This window comes from Mesoplodon mirus (assembly GCF_964341445.2).
Source record: "Mesoplodon mirus genome assembly, chromosome: 7".
In the NCBI taxonomy this organism is placed as follows: domain Eukaryota; kingdom Metazoa; phylum Chordata; class Mammalia; order Artiodactyla; family Ziphiidae; genus Mesoplodon; species Mesoplodon mirus.
Window position 1 is genome coordinate 102,405,036 of NC_138983.1, and position 18,346 is coordinate 102,423,381.

The 18,346-nt window shown below is 49.9% G+C and overlaps 1 protein-coding gene across 1 annotated transcript in view; it reads left to right on the forward strand.

Moving 5' to 3' along the window:
* Positions 1–18,346, forward strand: part of LOC309808914 (forkhead-associated domain-containing protein 1-like) — a gene marked incomplete at both ends in the record, with an annotated part of 101,103 nt that overhangs the window by 59,234 nt on the left and 23,523 nt on the right. Inside the window, 8 exons of the mRNA XM_082629482.1 lie at positions 1,630–1,753; positions 5,416–5,546; positions 7,819–7,908; positions 8,923–9,027; positions 12,761–12,868; positions 15,605–15,688; positions 16,721–16,873; positions 17,726–17,926. Coding sequence (XP_082485608.1) covers positions 1,630–1,753; positions 5,416–5,546; positions 7,819–7,908; positions 8,923–9,027; positions 12,761–12,868; positions 15,605–15,688; positions 16,721–16,873; positions 17,726–17,926 — 996 coding nt within the window. The remainder of the gene's footprint in view (positions 1–1,629; positions 1,754–5,415; positions 5,547–7,818; positions 7,909–8,922; positions 9,028–12,760; positions 12,869–15,604; positions 15,689–16,720; positions 16,874–17,725; positions 17,927–18,346) is intronic.

Below are 18,346 nucleotides of genomic sequence, written 5' to 3' on the forward strand. Positions count from 1 at the left end.
TCCGCACCCCACGTGTAGACCTAGACCCCTAGAGAGGGACCGGCCCTTGAGGGAGCTCTGATCCATGGATTTAGATGGTGCTCACAGCAGCCATAGATAGAGCCGGCCTGTGGTGCTCCCACCCACGATTCCTGTATTTCCTCTTTTTTTTTTTTTTTTTTTCTTTTTGTGGTACGCATGCCTCTCACTGTTGTGGTCTCTCCCAGTGCGGAGCACAGGCTCCGGACGCGCAGGCTCAGGGGCCATGGCTACGGGCCCAGCCGCTCCGCGGCATGTGGGATCTTCCCAGACCGGGACATGAACACGTGTCCCCTGCATCGGCAGGCAGACTCTCAACCACTGCACCACCAAGGAAGCCCTTGTATTTCCTCTTAATAACAACCACACTGGCGTTTAAGTGAGCCTGGCAAGGCTTACAAATGCACACATAAAGATTACCAACTATCTTCCCCAGAGACGCACGAGGGAAGCTGAAGCTAAAACACCCCGTGAGGGCTTACCTGGTGGCGCAGTGGTTGAGAGTCCGCCTGCCGATGCAGGGGACATGGGTTCGTGCCCCGGTCCGGGAAGATCCCACATGCCGCGGAGCGGCTAGGCCTGTGAGCCATGGTCGCTGAGCCTGCGCGTCCGGAGCCTGTGCTCCACAAAGGGAGAGGCCACAACAGTGAGAGGCCCGCGTACCGCAAAAAAAAAAAAAAAAAAAAAAAAAAAAAAACACCCCGTGGTAGGTAGAGGAGAGGACTGTCACAGCTCATCCCCCTGTGCCGTGTGCCAGGCATGATCTGAGCACTTGTACACATGTTAACTTATTAAAATACTTCTAACAATCCTATCAGGCTGGGACTACCATCACCCCACGTACAGACTGAACAAAAGGAAACAGTACATGGTGTCCTGCTTGTGTTCCCAAAGCCCGTTAACTGGCAGAGACAGGACTTGAAGGCCACAGTCCGGCTCCCGAGTCCATGCCTTGCTTTACAGCCTCCAACTTCTCACGCTCATTCCTAGAGCCACCTGGGAAGGAGGAACCAGGCAACTAAAGACTGGGTTTGAATCAGACTCCACGTCTGACCAGCTGCGTGATCCCGAGCAGGGGGCCTCGCCTCTCTGAGTCTCAACCTGGCTCCCTTGCAAAATGGGCACATTAATGGGAACGTCAGCCTTCAGCAACGCTGTGACGAGTATCAGTGTAGCATGTGTGAACGGGCTTTGTAAACTCTGGAGTGTTCTGTGAGGTATAAACTACCCTCTATTCTCATTAGAGGGAATTCATTTCATAACCTGCTCCCGGCTCTTGAACTTTGCTGTGCATCCAGTCAGTGCTGGATGATCTGGAACCAACAGCTGGTCTATTTATGGCTGAAAACCCACAGGTCATAGGGAGACAGCAGCACCCGAGCCCCTGGGTGGCCACAAAGATAAGGTCTGTGTCTCGAGGACCGATGACATGGTGGTCACTGAAGGAACAGGCCCCCTCCTGCCCCTTCCACTAGTGACAACGGAAAACCTTGGTTTCCCCAACACCCCGATCCAAGATCAACCCGACTCTTTGCCCAACGTTGGAGAAGTACGGGCGTGTCCTGCAGGCCTGGCTGGCCCCCTCTGACTGTGTGTTGCCTCCTTCCACAGATCAGTGCCCTACAGCAAGGCTACAACCAGGTGCTGTGCCAGACCCTGTCTGAGAGAAACTTAGAAATCACCTCCCTGAAGCACGAGGCCGAGAACTTAAGGAGGGAGGCTGCCATCACGTCAGGTGAGGCCCTTCTGCATTCAGGCCCCAGAGCTTCTGCCCTCCCGCTGCAGACATCACCAGTCAACCAGCGCACCTGTGCCCGTGACCTGGGTGCAGCCTCAGGGATCACCCGTGTCGGTGCATTAGAGTTCTCCCTCAGTGGAGGTTTCTTGCCACCCAGTTCCGAGGGCAGGGCCTGGTAAATATTTGAGAGAATGGTATCTCTTGGCTACAAGGTCTCCTGAGCACTGGCCCCACCAGGGAGAACACAGGTCGCCTTGTGGCTTGGGTGGTTCCACAAAGCAGCCTGAGTGCAAACTAGAGCGTGGACAAACTGGGGTCACTCCTTTAAGGCACCCATGGTCTCACCCATTTCAGCCGAGTGCACCTGGGCCCAAGGGAAACCATTTTCTAATTTGATCAGAGGTGGTTCCCTGATAAAGGGCTTGGGTTGGGAGAGGGGCAGCCAACGCACAGCTGTGGCTGAGCTTTGATTCCTTGGATTCCTTCATTGCTTCCACATGTTTCTTGAGCTCCTACTAGGTGTCAGGCCCCGTTCCAGGCTCCGGGGAGGGAGAGCCAAGCAAGACAGTCAGATTCCTGTACTCACAGATTTGGGAGGGGTTGACAGACAATAAAAGTAAAGGGATGAATAAACAAGCCCACTTCAGAGAGCAGTGGTGCTGGGGAGAAAATAAACTGTGTGTCGTGGTGGCCAGCGCTTCAAGGGGGGAGGCCAAGGGGGACCAGCTTAGTGGGTGTGCAACCATGGAACTCAGGTGGGACTTGAACCCGTGGGCTGGGACTCGAACCCACTCAGAACCCACTATCTTTTAATCGAGATCACGCATCTGGTCTCGGGACTTAATAAAGCTCAGGTTCTTTATGTCTCATGCAGAAAGAATTCAGTGAGAGACAAAGTAAGAAGTGGATTTCTTTAGAGAGAAACACACTCCACAGACAGAGTGTGGGCCATTTCAGAAGGCTAGAGACCCCCAAATATGGGGCAGTTAGTTTTTATGGGCTGGGTAATTTTATAGGCTAATGAGTGGGAGGATTGGGATAACTCTAATATTTTGGGGAAGGGGCGGGGATTTCCAGGAATTGGGCCAACACCCACTTTTTTTTTTTTTTTTCCTGTACGCGGGCCTCTCACAGTTGTGGCCTCTCCCATTGCGGAGCACAGGCTCCGGACATGCAGGCTCAGCAGCCATGGCTCACGGGCCCAGCCGCTACGCGGCATGTGGGATATTCCCGGACCGGGGCACGAACCCGTGTCCCCTGCATCGGCAGGCGGACTCTCAACCACCGCGCCACCAGGGAAGCCCCACCACCCACTTTTTGACCTTTATGGTCAGCCTCGGAACAGTCCTGGTGCTGATGGGTGTGTCATTTCGCTCATGTGTTACAATGAGCCTGTAATGGGGCTCCAGTTCCCCTGGAAGTCGAATCTTACGCCCCCTTGGACCTAGCCGATTTTAACCAGTTCATGTTGTATCCTCCACCGCTATGTCCTTCTTTTAGAGAGGACCTGTTTCAGGTGGGCAAGGACAAGCCAAGGGCAAGCGAGCCTGCGTGGAGTGAACAGGGGATTGTGGGGCTGGGCAGGGTCGGGGGGGTCTGGGTTTTTATTCCAAGGGTGTTGGGAATCCAGTGGAGGTTTTTAAGCAGAAACTGACATGTCTAGAGACCTGAAGAGGTTGGGGCCACTCACAGACGAGGGGAGAGAGAGAAGCAGGTGACAGGGAGGAGGCAGTGAGCCTCGCAGGGGCACATCACTCTGAAAGCAGCCAGTGCGTAGCAGGAAACATGCCCACAGCTGTAGAAGCCAGGCATAGCATTGAGTCGCACGTGAATCCCCATCTCTGTATGAGTCTGTGCTTTTCTTCTGCCTCACTCTTCAACTTAATCACACCCACACCCACCCCTTGCTGCCCCCAGGTCTCTGCTTATGCTCCTCCCTCACTTGGGATGTCCTCAGATATTTTCTGAGCCCCTCCCCCAGGCTAGGTGCTGTTCTGGGCACCAGGAATGGAAGGATGAACTCGCTGGTCCTCACCTTCCTCCCGTATGTCGGCCAGTGAAACCTCATCCAAGCATCAAGCCTGTCTCAGATCCCACCTTCTCCGATCAGGGAGTCGGACAGGCCTGGGTTGGGATAACGCTTGAGATGGGCTGGACCCACTCAAAGTGTGGCAAGCCCCAGAGGGATTTCCAAGTAACTGAACTCTGTCCTGGAGGCAAAGCTCATTTTTAAAATGAAATTCTGGAGCATTTTGTGCTTTATTTCATAGACATTCTTGATTGATACCTACCACTAAAACTGGGCCTGATGTTCTTTCAAGAAAAGAACCGTAGGAGATAACCCAATACCACTGCATTTATGCACCCTTCTTCCCACTTTTATTCAAAATGATACTACAATGCAAGAGGGAAGAGATATGGGGAGATATGTATATGCATAACTGATTCACTTGGTTATAAAGCAGAAACTAACACACCATTGTAAAGCAATTATACTCCAATAAAGATGTTAAAAAAATGATGCTACAGTAATGGAGGAGTTATCTATTGCTGCATAACAAGTTACCCCAAAATGTAATGGATAAAACCCCAACCAATATTTATTATCTCCTCCAGTTTCTGTAGTTCAGGAATTTGAGCGGGGGGTGACTTAGTTCTCATGAGTTGCAGGCAAGATGTCGGCTGGGGCATCAGTCATGTCATCTAAAGCCTCGGGGGGAGCCGGAGGATCCCCCTTCAGAATGGCTGCTCATGTGGCTATTGGCTGGAGGCCTTAGTCCCTCAGCACACATGCTTCTCTCTAGGGCTGCTTGAGTGTCGTCACGACACAGCAGTTGGCTTCCCCCAGAGTGAGTGATTGGAGAGAGAGCAAAGAGGAGGCCACAGTGTCTTTTATGACCCAGCCTGAGAGGAAACAGTCCGTCATTTCCACAGTATCATATTGGTTACCCATGGCAGCCCTATTCAGGGTGGGAGGGGCTAACCAGGGCATGAATTCTAGGTGGTAGGGATCATTGGGGCCATTTTGGAAGCTGGCTGCTGAGAAAAATAATAGGCGCCATGTAACAAACATAATTTAGCCACTTTGTGTTCTTGGGGCATACCGTCTCATTTGACCCTTACAATAACTGTGTGGGACAGACAGTGGGAGGTGAAATAGCTTGTCCAAGACCACGAAGCTAATAAGTGGTAGAGAGGGGTCCAAACTCAGAGGACTGAGAAACCAACCACCCACCCCATCAATAGTGTCCAGCAGTGCCCTCTGCCACACGCCCGTCTCCTGGCCTCTGGAGAAGAATTCCTGGACCTTCCCTGTGCTGGGCCTTTGTTCCCCAGGCCCATGGTGTGGCCTCTCCTCCCAGCTTTGCCTGGCCTGTGCCCACAAGAGGCCCCCAAAGGCTTCTCCTCTCTCTGGTGCTGACTGCCCCTCATTCTCACTGAAGCCTCAAACCCTGTTCCATGAACTTCGCTCTCATTCCCATTCCTGCTCTGGGACCCTTGGAAAAAGCCTCCCCAATTGTAGGCGGGCAGCGGTGGTGGCCTGGGCTTGGAAGGTCTTTTCCGAACATTGGCTGACAGCCATGGTGTTGCCAATAATCCTTCCTGCCTCTTTGACCTCCATGAGTCTTTTGTTTTGGTTTGGTTTGGTTCTTTTACAGAGATGGTGTCATCTTTGCAAAGAGACGCGTTAGTAAAGGATGGTCAAGTTCAACAATTACAACAGGAGGTGAATCAACTGAAAAGTGAGAACAAAGAAAAGGATCACCAGCTTGAAGCCCTCAGCTCCAGAGTGAGTGTCGGGTCATCAGCAAATTGTAGCTGCGAAAAGCAGACACAGTGGAGTCACATGACACACGGTGGTGAGATGAGGCCAGTGCCCAAGGACACAGGGAGGGTAGCTGCTGGGCAGGTGGCCAACTTCTCTGAAGCCTTTCAAAGGACAGTGTGTATGTGGCTCAGAAGAAGCATAATAGATTTTCACATCCAGCAAACATTTTCTAACCCCTATTATAAATGAGTTTGTTTAATCCCAGCAACAAACCCACCTATGAGCATATACTGCCATTGCAAAGTTTAATATTAAACAGAATACGATCTCCCTGTGAGCACGGATGACCACACGGCTGCATCGTGGCCCCAGCACCGCTGGTTCTCATAACTGTCTTCACAGCAGAACGTCTGAAGATCCAGATGCAAACACGCAGACGCTCATTTCTTCCTTAGACTTTAGTGTGTGGAATGTCTCTATGGAAGATGAACGTGGTAGGCAAGCAAAGAGCTTTTTACATGTAACTTTGACTATTTGCAAATCTTGCCTTCAATGCTAACTTTAGAATCCTGCCCCTATAGGATAAGATTTCTCAGTATTTGCATGATGTGCCTGTTTCTGTGAGTCAAGGTAAAACCTCAAAGCTTTCATCTCAGGTGGCAACTCAGAGATTCCCAGAGGCTACCCGATAGCTAGGTCTGCATGGGGCTGGGGTGAAAACAGATCTTGAGGTTCCAAGGAAAAGGCACAGTAAGTAATACCTGGAACGTAGTACCATACCCAGTTTGGAGCTGGTGAAAGGCACTGCACGAGCTTTGGGATCAGACAGACCAGGGTCCCATCCCAGAGCTTTCTTTTATTGTAACTTATTTGGCCTCCATTTCCCCATGTGTGAAATGGGGATGACAAAATCGTTTTCCAAGAAGTGGGAGGCTGGTTTTAGTTGTGCTCTTCTGCCTCTGCCTGAGGTCGGCTGCCTGGCCAAGCCCTCTGCATTCGTTTCTCCCAAGCAGGGTGTCTTCCCAGGCATGTGCTATAGCTGTTTAATGTGGTGTGTGTGTGTGTGTGTGTGTGTCTGTGTGTGTCTGTGTCTGTGTGTATGTGTGTGTTGGGGACGGGAAGGGGATGCAGAGCTGGTGCTAAGTAGAAGGAATCTGCAAAGACAGCACCTGCTTGGCTCTTCTACCTCCTGAAATGCATTTGGATGATTTATGTCCCCATTTCCCCTTCCTCGTTGACCTTGGAATGAGGTCCCTTCTCCTCTAGACTGTGCTGGCCAATAGCACAAGGGCTCGTCACCACCAAGGATACTGCTCTTGTGAACATTTGAGATGCCTTTTTTTTAATGACATATATCATGTGTGTTAATTTTAGAAAAATAAGTAGATGACATTGAGAAGAAAAAATAAAAAGAGAGGAGAGGAAATGCTACCTTGAGAAATCAGTGTTAATATTTTCATGTATGTTCTTCCAGTCTTGTTTCTATATATTGCCTAGAAATCAATCAATCAATCATTTTATAGTGAATTTATACTATGCACATTTTTTAAATTTTTAAATACTTATTATTTTTCCATTCTAATAAATCAACGCTCTTATCATTCGTCTTAAAAGCTACATACTTTCTCCTGGATGTACCCAGTGTTATAAAGTGGTCTGCTGTTCTAAACAACACTTGGGTTGTTTCCTCTTTTTTTTTTTTCTTCCACTGTTACTGACAATTCTGTGAAGAGCATCCTTGAAACTACAGATTTACTTATTTCTCCAGTCATTGTCCTTAAGGTACATTCCTAAAGTGGGAATTGCTGGGTCAAAAGAAGGCACATCCATGCTTACGCCCTTAATGCCTGTTGCCAAGCCGCCCTCAGGCAAGACAGCTCCGTTTACCCCTCCACACCAGTCGGGGCTGTTGTTTCTTTGAGATGCAACCTGCACAAAAGCCCTAAGATTGACCGGAGCTCACTGGCTCTGCCCCCTCCACCCTCACCGTTCACAGCGTGAAAACATCCCAATTCCTGCACCCTAAGTCCCCAGACTCTACAAAGCTGGATTTCCCCTGCAGTGAAGTTTGCTCGCTTTTGAAGAGGAATTTAGACGCTCTATTCCTCAGAACTCATGAGAGGGGTGAACTGGGAACGACTGCAGGATCCCGTGCTCCCATCACACAAATGGTCTCGCCTCTCAGAATTCAGAGGTGTGATTGCGTTATACAGCAGGAAACACTCCTGGGCGTGAACACAATTACTTGGGACCCCCAGCCAAGCCCCCGTGGCCTTGTCCTTTTTCTCCACAGTGCTCAGTGCTGAAAGAAGAGTTACAGAAGGAAGATGCCCAGAAGGAGAAGTGGGAAGCCCAAGAGAAAGAGTTAAAACTCTGCAAAACCGTGCGTTGAACCTCCTGACCCCTAGGTGTCCACTGAAAGCCTAGATTGGGGCCTTGAGGGTTTTGGAGGGGTTCCTTGGCCCATTAGCTAGCACAAGCTCTGGGGCTTTCTGGGTGTTTGTGTGTTAATGCTTTGATTTGCTAGCCTCAAAGAGATGGGTGAAAAGACCATGGAAAACACACTCTCCCCAGATTTTCTGGGCAGTTGGCTCAAGGCCCCTCATCAGTTTTCCCCTGGGGAAAGGGACGGGAGGTGGCCACCATATGCTGCTAGAAATTCACCGTGGTCCCTACCCCTGGACTTGTGATGCCCAGACTTTCATGATCCACTGTCACAAGTTTTATCACAGCCCTGAGCACTGTTATTAACACAACTCTTCTTGAAGTATTTTTACTTAAATACATTCAATTTTACAACAATTCATAAAAACAAAATAAAAAGCAAATGTATCACTGGCCTTGTATGGAAGGTGAACATAAAAATGAATACAATGAAAAGATGACCACTCAATGTAAATGTTCACCCCCTGTACCGGCCCGAACCCTCGTGCACATCACCAGGCATACGTTTTCCATCCGTTGGGAAGCCCGGTGCCTGGGACAGGGGGAGGAGACGTGTGTTCTTCTCTCTGGCAGGAGCACACTTCTCTGCCTCAAATGAGAAAAAAGAAAAATGTCATTGTTCTTTTCTCCCAAACTGTGCCCATTGTGTCTTCCAAACAGCCCTTATTTAGATTGAACTCAAACATATACCCCAAGGAAAGAGATTCTAATGAGTGGATAGGTATCTTGTACTGTTTAATCCAGGATCCATGCTGATCTTCAAAAGAAAATCAAATTTTCCCTCACCCAGCCCTTTCATTGCATCCGTTGAAAGAAAGTCTACTTTGCCTCAAAGATGTGGAATTGTCCCCCAAGGGAAGGAATGAAGTGAATCCCAGACTAGGTTTCTGCCTTAATGAACCGGATGAAATGAGTTGTGAAGTTGACTTCCCTGTTGTTGGAACTCTTTCAGCAAATCCATGACATGGAAAAAGAAATGAGGAAGCTCAGGGTGGAGCTGAAAAGGAGCAGTACCGAGCAGAGCCTGATCTCTATGACGCTGCGGGAAAAGAGCAAGGTATGGCAGGGACAGGTCGGCCTGGGAACCACTCTGGGGCCAGCACTCCACCTGCATCATCTCTGTTCATCCTCACAATGACCCCATGCGGTCTATACTGGTATTATCCCCACTTTACAGTTGGGAAAACTGAGGCTCACAGAGGTGAAGGAAGTTATCCAAGTTCACTTGCATAAAGTAGTTGTGGCAGAACTTGAATCCAGGTCTGCCTGACTCCAAAGCTCCTGTGTGTAACCACTACCCTAGACTGCCTTCAGATCTTAATTGTGAAATTATCTAAGAAAGAATTGATCCATTAAATCAAGTTTGCCAATGATGTTGTTCCAACTTAAATTCTCATATTGATTTTTTTGTCTTTTTGTTCCATCATTGAGAATGTTTTTAAAAATCTCAACATGTTTGTCATTTGTGTGTTTCTTCTTTTAATATGAACGATGTTTGCTTTATATATTTTGAGGCTGTGTTACTAGGTGCATATAAATTTAGGATCCTAATACTTCCTGTAGAGCAAAACTTTAGATCATCATGAAATGTCCCTTTTCATCTCTAGTAGTGTTTCTCCCTTAACGTCTCCTTTGTCATTTAGCTTCACCACTGGCTTTCTGTTGGTTAGAGTTTTCATACCTTATCTTTTTCATATGTTCTCTGTCAATTTTTGTCTTAAGTTTTAGACATATGTCTTCAAATAGCGTATCATTTTTACAAAATCCAGTTTGACAATTTTGACTTTTAGTCCATTTATATTATGTAATTACTCGTGTACTGGGGTTTAAATCTACCTTCTTGCTCAATACCAGATGTACCATCTGTGGTATGTTCCTTTTTCTCTCCTTTCTTGCCTCCTTCTGAGTGGATGGTTTTCTCTTATTCCACTTTCCCCCTCTATTAGCTTGGAAATATTTCACTTTTTTACTATTCTTTTAGTCATAGTAAGACAATAGCATTCATCCTTGACTCACCAAAATCACACATTAATTAAGTTTTTCACTCTTCTACTATTCTCTTAGTAGTCATCCTGAAGACTATAAAGTGCATTCTTTTTTTTTTTTTTCGGTACGCGGGCCTCTCACTGTTATGGCCTCTTCCGTTGTGGAGCACAGGCTCTGGACGCACAGGCTCAGTGGCCATGGCTCACAGGCCCAGCCGCTCTGCGGCATGTGGGATCCTCCTGGACCAGGACACGAACCCATGTCCCCTGCATCGGCAGGCAGACTCTCAACCGCTGCGCCACCAGGGAAGCCCTGCATTCTTAACTTACCAAGAGGCAATAGTAGTTGATAATGATGCCCTTCTCCTTGACAGTGCAATGAGTTTCAAACACCTTAACTTCACTTACCCCCTCCAGATTTATAAGCCATTACTGTCATTTTCTAAACTCCTCTTGATAGTTAAAACCCCACAAGACATTATTAGTGTTTTTCTATAGTCAGTATCATATCCACACATTACCCTTACTGTTGCTTGTCTTTTCTGCATCTCTGATCACCCACCTGGGTTCATTTTTCTTGTGTCTGAAGAATAGCCTTTAATGTTTTCCCTCATTGTGGCTCTGCTGATGACAAATTCTCAAATGTGCCTGTGTGTCTGTCTGGAGATGTATATTTAACCTTCATTCTTAAAACACATTTGACTGCGTATTGAATTCTACAAGGGCAACTCTTTTCTTTCAGCACATTAGATACAGCATTAGATATGTCACTATTGTCTTGTGGCTCCTATTATTTCTATTTAGAAGTCATCTGTAAGCCTAACTGTTGTACCTTTGCATAATCTGTCTTTTTCTCCGGTTGCTTTTAAGATTGTCTTTTTCCTTGATTTCCAGCAGTTTTATTATGGTTTATCTAGGTGTGGATCCAGTTTTATTTACCTCGTACAGAGTTCGTAGGGGCTTCTTGAATCTCTGGCTTGGTGTTTTGCCTTAGTTCAGGCGCTTGGGCTCTGTACCACACAGGCAGTGGGGAGCTACTAAGCCTCCTGAACAAGTGACTGATGCAATGACATTCGTGGACAGTAATTAGGGTGAAAATGAGAGTTACAATTTCTCACGTACTAGGCGTTACCCTGAACTTTTCACCTCTTAATCTTTACAACAGCGCTGTGATCTAGAAATCATCCTCTCCATTTTACAGATGAGAAAGTCAAGGCTACTAGTTACTAGTAAAGTAACTAGCCCAATGGCACAGTCGGTTTTGTCTGACTTCAGGTTTGTCTGACTTCAGTTACCCTGGCATAGCAAACAGCCACATGCTACTGTTTACACTGAAATTAATGAAAATTAAATAAAATTTTAATTCAGTTCCTCCGCCACACCAGCCCCATTTCGAGTGCTCGATCCCCAGATGTGGCTGGTGGCTGCCGTATTAGACAACACAGCCTCGCTCAGAGTACCTGTACCGTTGCAGAAAGTTCTGGTGGACAGAGCTGCCTTATAGCAGGGTAACTCTCACAGTACCGTTAAGATTGCACTGGAAGAAACTAAACTTGAGGCGAGGAGGCCAGTTGTCACAGTCCAGCTTGCATTTGAGAGGGGTTGGAGGACAGGCGTGAGACCCCCAAGTGTGAGAGAGGGAGCAGGGCGGCCGCTGAAGGTGACTCTGAGGCTTGGGGACAGGAACGGGGGCTGTTCATGCAGAACACAAACAGGGGCAGAGTCCAAGGCTGGACTTGGCTTTTGCAGCATATGAAACAGGCTGCTGAAATAGAAGTCAGAGCATGTTTAGACCTGGGAGAAAACTAAGGCCCAGAGAGCTTAGATGACTTTTCCAAGGTAACGGAGCTGGGTAGAGGCTCTTCCACTGGGCCACACTACTCAGAAGAAAGCTCTTAAGGGCTTTTCTGGGTCTTTTATAACATCCCTGTGATCCCCCTCTTCAGATCCCTAAAAACACAGCCTGTGAATTTGTTTCAGCACAAAAACTTTCCATTTATTTACGAGTGTTTGCCTCATTTCCTGTTAGTGCCAGGGCCCAGGGCTCAGCAGGTGCATCCAAGAATTGAGCAGCTGCGAGGCCTACACTGGCCAGCCAAGGGTAGCGTGGAGCACTCCCAAGCTTACCGTGCGTTGACTGTTACCCAAGCAAGGGGGGAAAAGTAGGCAAGCTTCTCCACTTTAAACGCCTTCCTTTGCAGGCTGCAATTCTTAATAGACATTGCTTTGGCAAGCCTCCAGAGAGGTTACCACCAGTGAGTGTGCTCAAAGTGGTAACGACAAACAGTTATGATAATAAACCCAATCATAACATTTCCAAGTACCCATCACGAGTTATTAGAACGAGACTGTACGGCGGACATTCCCGTCCACCTTTCATAGGTTACAACGGTACTTAACACTCTCACAGAGCCCTTAAGCACTATTCCAAACATTGAATCCCCACAATGACTCTATGCAGTGATACTAGTATCATCATTCCCATTTGACAGATGAGGACACTGAGTCACGGAGCAGTGAAGTAACTTTCCGAGTGTCGTACGGCTTGTTAGGGACCGACCTGGGATGGGAGTGTGCGGTAGAACATAGTTGAGCCCCGGGTGCAGAGCTCGGCCCTTTCCCGTAGGGGGCAACTCCCTGTGAGTTTGCCTCCACCCTGTGCATGCCTGTGACCCCTGCTGCTGGGCTGCAGCTGTCCCTACCCCTCAGGGACTCCCCCACTGCCATTAGCCCACCCAGAAGAGTTTCCCCAGAGGGCATGATGATCACATTAGCAGCAAGCCCACACTTTCATCATCCTTTCAGGTGGAAGAGAAGCTTCGGGAGGATTGCAGAAGGAAATTGCTTCAGCTGAAAGAAATGAGGAACAGAGAAAACCTCATTAAAGCCAATTTGGAAAGGGCAGTAGGTCAGGTAGGTGTGCTGCAGAGCCCCTTCACGGGCCCGTGCTCTCCACGGAATCCCGCACCCAAGCGGCCGGCAGGGATGAATGAGGAGGAAGACGGCCTGCCTTAGTTCACCCGCTTATCTCAGGCCAGGGCTTTGTGCAGCTTCCGCGTCCCCGTGGATTTCACTAAAGAGGCTTTTCCTTCTGGGAAGCTGCCCACTCCAGTGTTTGCTGTTGCCTGAGACCCTGACCAAGCAGCCAGTCCCAGCTCAAGGCCCACCCCAGTGAACCAGCTGTGCGGTTCCCTCTTGGGAAGGGTTTGAGCTCTTGACCCCGGTGGTGTTTCTAGCACTTTCTCCTTCACATTTTTTGTCCTGACATTTAGAGCGATCTTTCTTCCTCTGGGCCCCCAAAGAGATGCTACAGTCAGTGTCCCCAGGGAATTGCCACATTTCTGTTTGTTTGTTTGTTTGTTTTGTTTGGCCGAACCGCGTGGCTTGCAGGATTTTAGTTCCCCGACCAGGGATGGAACCCGTGCCCCCTGCAGTGGCTGCATGGAGTCTTAACCACTGGAGCGCCAGGGAAGTCCTGCCACTTTTCTTAATAAAGTAAAACCCAGAATACCACAGCTTATGCCAGGTGGAGGTGGGCAGGGTGGGGAGAGGGCCATTTCCCAGGCCTCTGACCCAAGATGGCCCAGTGGCCCTTCCTCTGACACGTGGCACAGACATGAGGGCCAGAACATGCAAACGAGCCTTCACCAAAGGCTAAGGGAGAGCAAACGAGAACCCAAGATGGGGCACTGGCCCTCCAGAACACAGCCCACCGAGGGCAGCCCATCTTGGGCCCCTCCACAAGGCATCCTCTCCTGGCAGCCACGGCTCCAGGGGGACCAAGAACGTTTTGCGTGTATGTGTTTGTGCTTTTCTTTTTCTGGGAGAGTGAGTCCACCTCGTCACTCATTGGATGCTCAGAAGGATTTGTAAACCACCAAAAAAGGTTAAGAACCACGATCCTTAAAGGAGCCCTCCGTCCCACCCAGCCCAGCTCCCAAAGCCCTTGAGTTTGGTAGCATCCAAGCCTGAACCATCAGTGTGACCGGAATTTGTCCCACGCGCTGAACTTCAGAGGCACCCACAAGTTAAATGATGATGCTGACCCTCAGGCAGGTTTGAAAGCCTCTTCAACCAACTTCCACACCATCACCCCCGGTGTCCTTTCTCCTGCAGGGTGCCGACCCCTTAGCAAGGCAGAGAGCCCGCCAGCCTGGGCTTCCCTCCGTGCACCTGGGCTACCCCTCACCTTGCTGGCACTCTGCACCCACGGCGAACACCCGCCTTGAGGGCATGATCTGCGCCACTTGCCGAGCGCCTGGTCATGGCTCTGGCCAGGGGTCATCCAGGAAGACCCTCAGAGACACTGAGATTCCTCCAGGTCTAGACTCGAGAGAGAAAGGACGAACAAGGCTTCTCTGCACTGCCTGGGCCTTGCTGCTTCACCCCCTTGTCTCCACAGCCCGCTCCCGGCCTGAGGTCCTGCCCTTCCCCAGGCCAGTGACCACAGGACTCAGCCCACCATCCAGCAGGACCTGTCCCTCCCCACCCCCACCCCCCACCAAGCAGTCCTGTAGGGCGCCTCTGGTGATAACACGGGCCATTGCCCACAGGGCCCTCTGCATAACCTCTTCCTCGGGCGACCTAGGACCCTCCCTTGGCCATGAAACCAGCAGACGACCCAGAGTCCCTCCAATCACCCAGCTGGCTTCTGGCAGGATGACTGCAGAGGTGTCCTTAGGAGAGTCACAATTCCTCTACTTGGCTTCCTAGAGCTCCCTGGTGTGCAGCAGACTCCTGTGTCTTAGGACCTGTTCACGTTCTCATTGATTCTGTGGCCCTTGTGGTCCTTCAGGGCTCTGTTTTAGAGCCTTTCATGACCACATTTTGCCAGTGAGCCAAAAACCCAGTCCAAGGGCCATCACGTTGGGAAATTTCCAGAGAAACTTGGGCTTCTTTGCCGTTCAAGTCTCATGAGCCTGGGGCATCTTGAACTCGTCATTCTAGAAGCCCTGACTTAATTTAACTGCGTTGTTTCATCATCCGTAATATGAAGACACCAGCATCAGGGAGGCACTCAGTAAAAACTGGCTGAACTGAAGGAGAGGACTTTGAACATCTGACTTGACAGGTGTTTCTGTTCTAAGCATTCGATGAACGTTTATTGAGTGCCTGCTGTGTGGCAGGCGCTGCACCAGGCTCCGGGGACCTGGAGAGGAGTACAGGAGACGTCGTCTTCAGGACACAAGGTCTAAGGCACAAAACGGCAGCAGGCAGCTCCACCTTCTCTCCCCAGGAGCCCTTGCTGATGACACGAGTTACCCGGGCTGGCAGCCTCAGTGTTTATCTCACAGCCTGGTGCCAACGTAGCAATTACGGAAGAGCGCTCCTGGCCCTGGACTTCCCACTGGATAATTGGCAGCAAGTGGCTCTTCCGAGAGCCCGAGACGTGTGTGTGCTGACCGTGTGCGTCGGCTAGGTTAGGCGGGCACACCTGAAAAGTCATTAAAACCTGCTGTCCCCCTCTCTTGTGTGGGCACTGCCCCTTCCGGTGAGAGGTGAAGGTGTTAATTACCCATAATGACCACTGAAGGCGTGCAGAGCCTTCTCACCGATTTCTCCCAGACCCAGCGACGGAGGCGCCTCCCCCAGCCTGGCCGCTGCAGCTGCGCCCCTCACCTCATCCCCTTCCCTTTCTTTGTGCTGCAGCTGGAGCTCTTCAGAGGTCAGGTCCTCAAGGCCACCTGCGGACGCGTGAAACCGGTCCAGGACACACCCGTCTCCAGTCAGCAGGCTCGTCTCTCTTCCCCACTTTCTCCTTCAGGGACCCGGGGCTCCAGACACTGGGAGCATATGTTCCTGTTTTTTGTTGGTGGCACATAATTTTCACACTGTTGCTACACCATAAAGATTTGTTTTGATTTTCTGGGATTTCCTGGCTTTTCAAGTAAAAGCCAGTTAAACTCCCTTGCAGTGTTTCTGTGAAAATCAAATTAAACCACCCAGGGCTGTGTCTGGTCGGCAGACCCGCACGGTGAACCTCCGTTAGCCCCGCGAGGAAAGGGGCGGCCTCAGCACGGATGGTGCGTCCTCGCTCGCTCGTTCCTCCTGAAGTGGCAGATGGCAGTGAGGGTGGGCCTCTGGCTGTAACGATGCCTTATTATCCTTCCGTTTATCCTCTCCAATCCTGGGTGTCAGCGCGCGGGTCACAAGATCACACCACGGGCTTCTCTCGGACGACCTCCTTTTTAGGAGCCCACAGCATCAGGCTCAGCGTGATGAATCCCTCCTAGAATGCAGAAGAATCTAGAACACACTCGTGGCCACATGACAGGCCTTTGGCTCTTAAAACACCATCTCTGATCCTGGGAAACATGCCCCGGTGACAGAGCCAATATCCACGCTCCAGAGCCAACCCCAAAACACGCCAGGACCTCCCTCCTCCGAGCTTAAGCTGAAGCCCTCCAGGTCCCCTCCCCCCAGAGCCACCCTGCATTTTAATTAATTAATTAATTAATTTTTGCTGGGTTGGGTCTTCGTTTCTGTGCGAGGGCTTTCTCCAGTTGCGGCGAGCAGGGGCCACCCTTCATCGCTGTGCACGGGCCTCTCACTATCGCGGCCTCTCTTGTTGCGGAGCACAGGCTCCAGACGCGCAGGCTCAGTAGTTGTGGCTCACAGGCCCAGTTGCTCCGCGGCATGTGGGATCTTCCCAGACCAGGGCTTGAACCCGCATCCCCTGCATCGGCAGGCAGACTCCCAACCACCGCGCCACCAGGGAAGCCCCACCCTGCATTTTAAATCTTTTTTTTTTCTTTTTCTCACCAGTTACCAGAAAAGAGCAGCAGGGTCACAGAGGACAATAGCAACGTTTGGCAGCAAAAGTGGACCCTGCAGAAGGAGACCCAGCTCAGCAGCTGCAAAGAGGAGGAAATCACCCAGAACATCAAGAAGCTGAAGACATCCTTAGACAGTTGCCAGGTGCCCCCTTCTCCATTCCTCAAATGTCCCCTGTGTCTCATTTTTGTGCTCCTTGTTCAGGAAATTGTCCAGCTCTGCTTTTAGTCCACCTTTTCTCTTGTTGGAGAAATCTGTTTGAGATCAGAAAACAAAGGACCTCCAGAAATGCCTCCCAGGTGAACTTGGTGTGGCCAAGGAGAAGCTGCCCGACACACTCCAAGTGCTGCCTTTGGGAGGCCCCAGACCCCGGGGGAAAAAAAACAGCCCCGTGTTATTTCCAGAGAAACCAAAGAAACCTTCTGCTCTTTATTTGCAGTTTTCTTTTCTGTCCCAGCAGTGGAAGGCTGCTCTTACCCTTATTGGACCAGAGGGTCTGGCAGAGCCCCCACTTCATGGCCCCCACGCAGGGATCCAGCTTATCACATCAGGCAGCTGCTTCTGCTTTCTCTGGAAATATGCAGCTACTATTTGGGGAGTCTGGGCAAATGTTGGCTTGTCAGCACTCTTTCAAATCAGGAAACCGCACTTTATGACCAGCTTGTGTGTTGATCTCAGCAGGAATTCTGTAACCAAATTTGCTTCTCCTTTCAGCCAAATCGTCCTTGGCAATTTGGCTTTGGAATTGCCTATACCTAAACAAAGGGTCTATTTGTCCATCCAGAGTCCCAGTTAGAGTGCACGTGAAATAAAAGCTGCCTCCTTCCTTCCGCCCCCCGAAAAAGGGAAGTAAAACTGGGCCGTCACAGGGCGGCCAACATACGGCTCTGCCTGCTTCACGGGCCCGTCAAGAACACTGCTCTGTGTGGGTCACAACCGTCAGGTGGTATTTCTGGCGATGGTGCCCGGGCTCCTCACGACCTCATCTCTTTCCAGGCGTGCATGACAATGTCTTGCTCTAGCAATGAGCTGAAGAAGGAGGTCGACCACCTACAGCACCTGCAGGTGAGCCCACCTGTCTCAGGGCTCCAGAAGGTGGCACTGGACATCTTGCGCCTGTCACTGTCCTGGCTGGAGGAAACGGAGCATCTCCTCCACGAGGTGGGGATCCAGTTCTCCAGCTCCGACAAAGGTGATTGAAACTCTTTTCTCACATAGTTACATGACTGAAATATTGCGTTGAATCTGATCACGATGGGACATCTATTGAGGGAGGCTTCTTAGGTATGTGGCCAAGTGTTCCCTTCTCCAGACTTCACTTTGCTTCACCACTTGAGAAGCAGTGTTCCTGGAAAAAAGTACACAAGTGAGACGTGATTACTGGAGAAAAATGAGACGTGACAGTGGCAAAAGGAAAAATCGAAATTATGCTAAATCTTCTCTCTCAGAAGTAACCATATATATACATATATAGAGTAGAGACGTTTTTTAGAGCAGTTTTATGTTCATGGCAAAATTGAGAGGATGATACAGAGATTTCCCAGGTACCCCCTGTCCCCACTCATACACAGCCTCCCCCATTTATCAGCATCAGCACCAGAGAGGTACAGTTGTCAG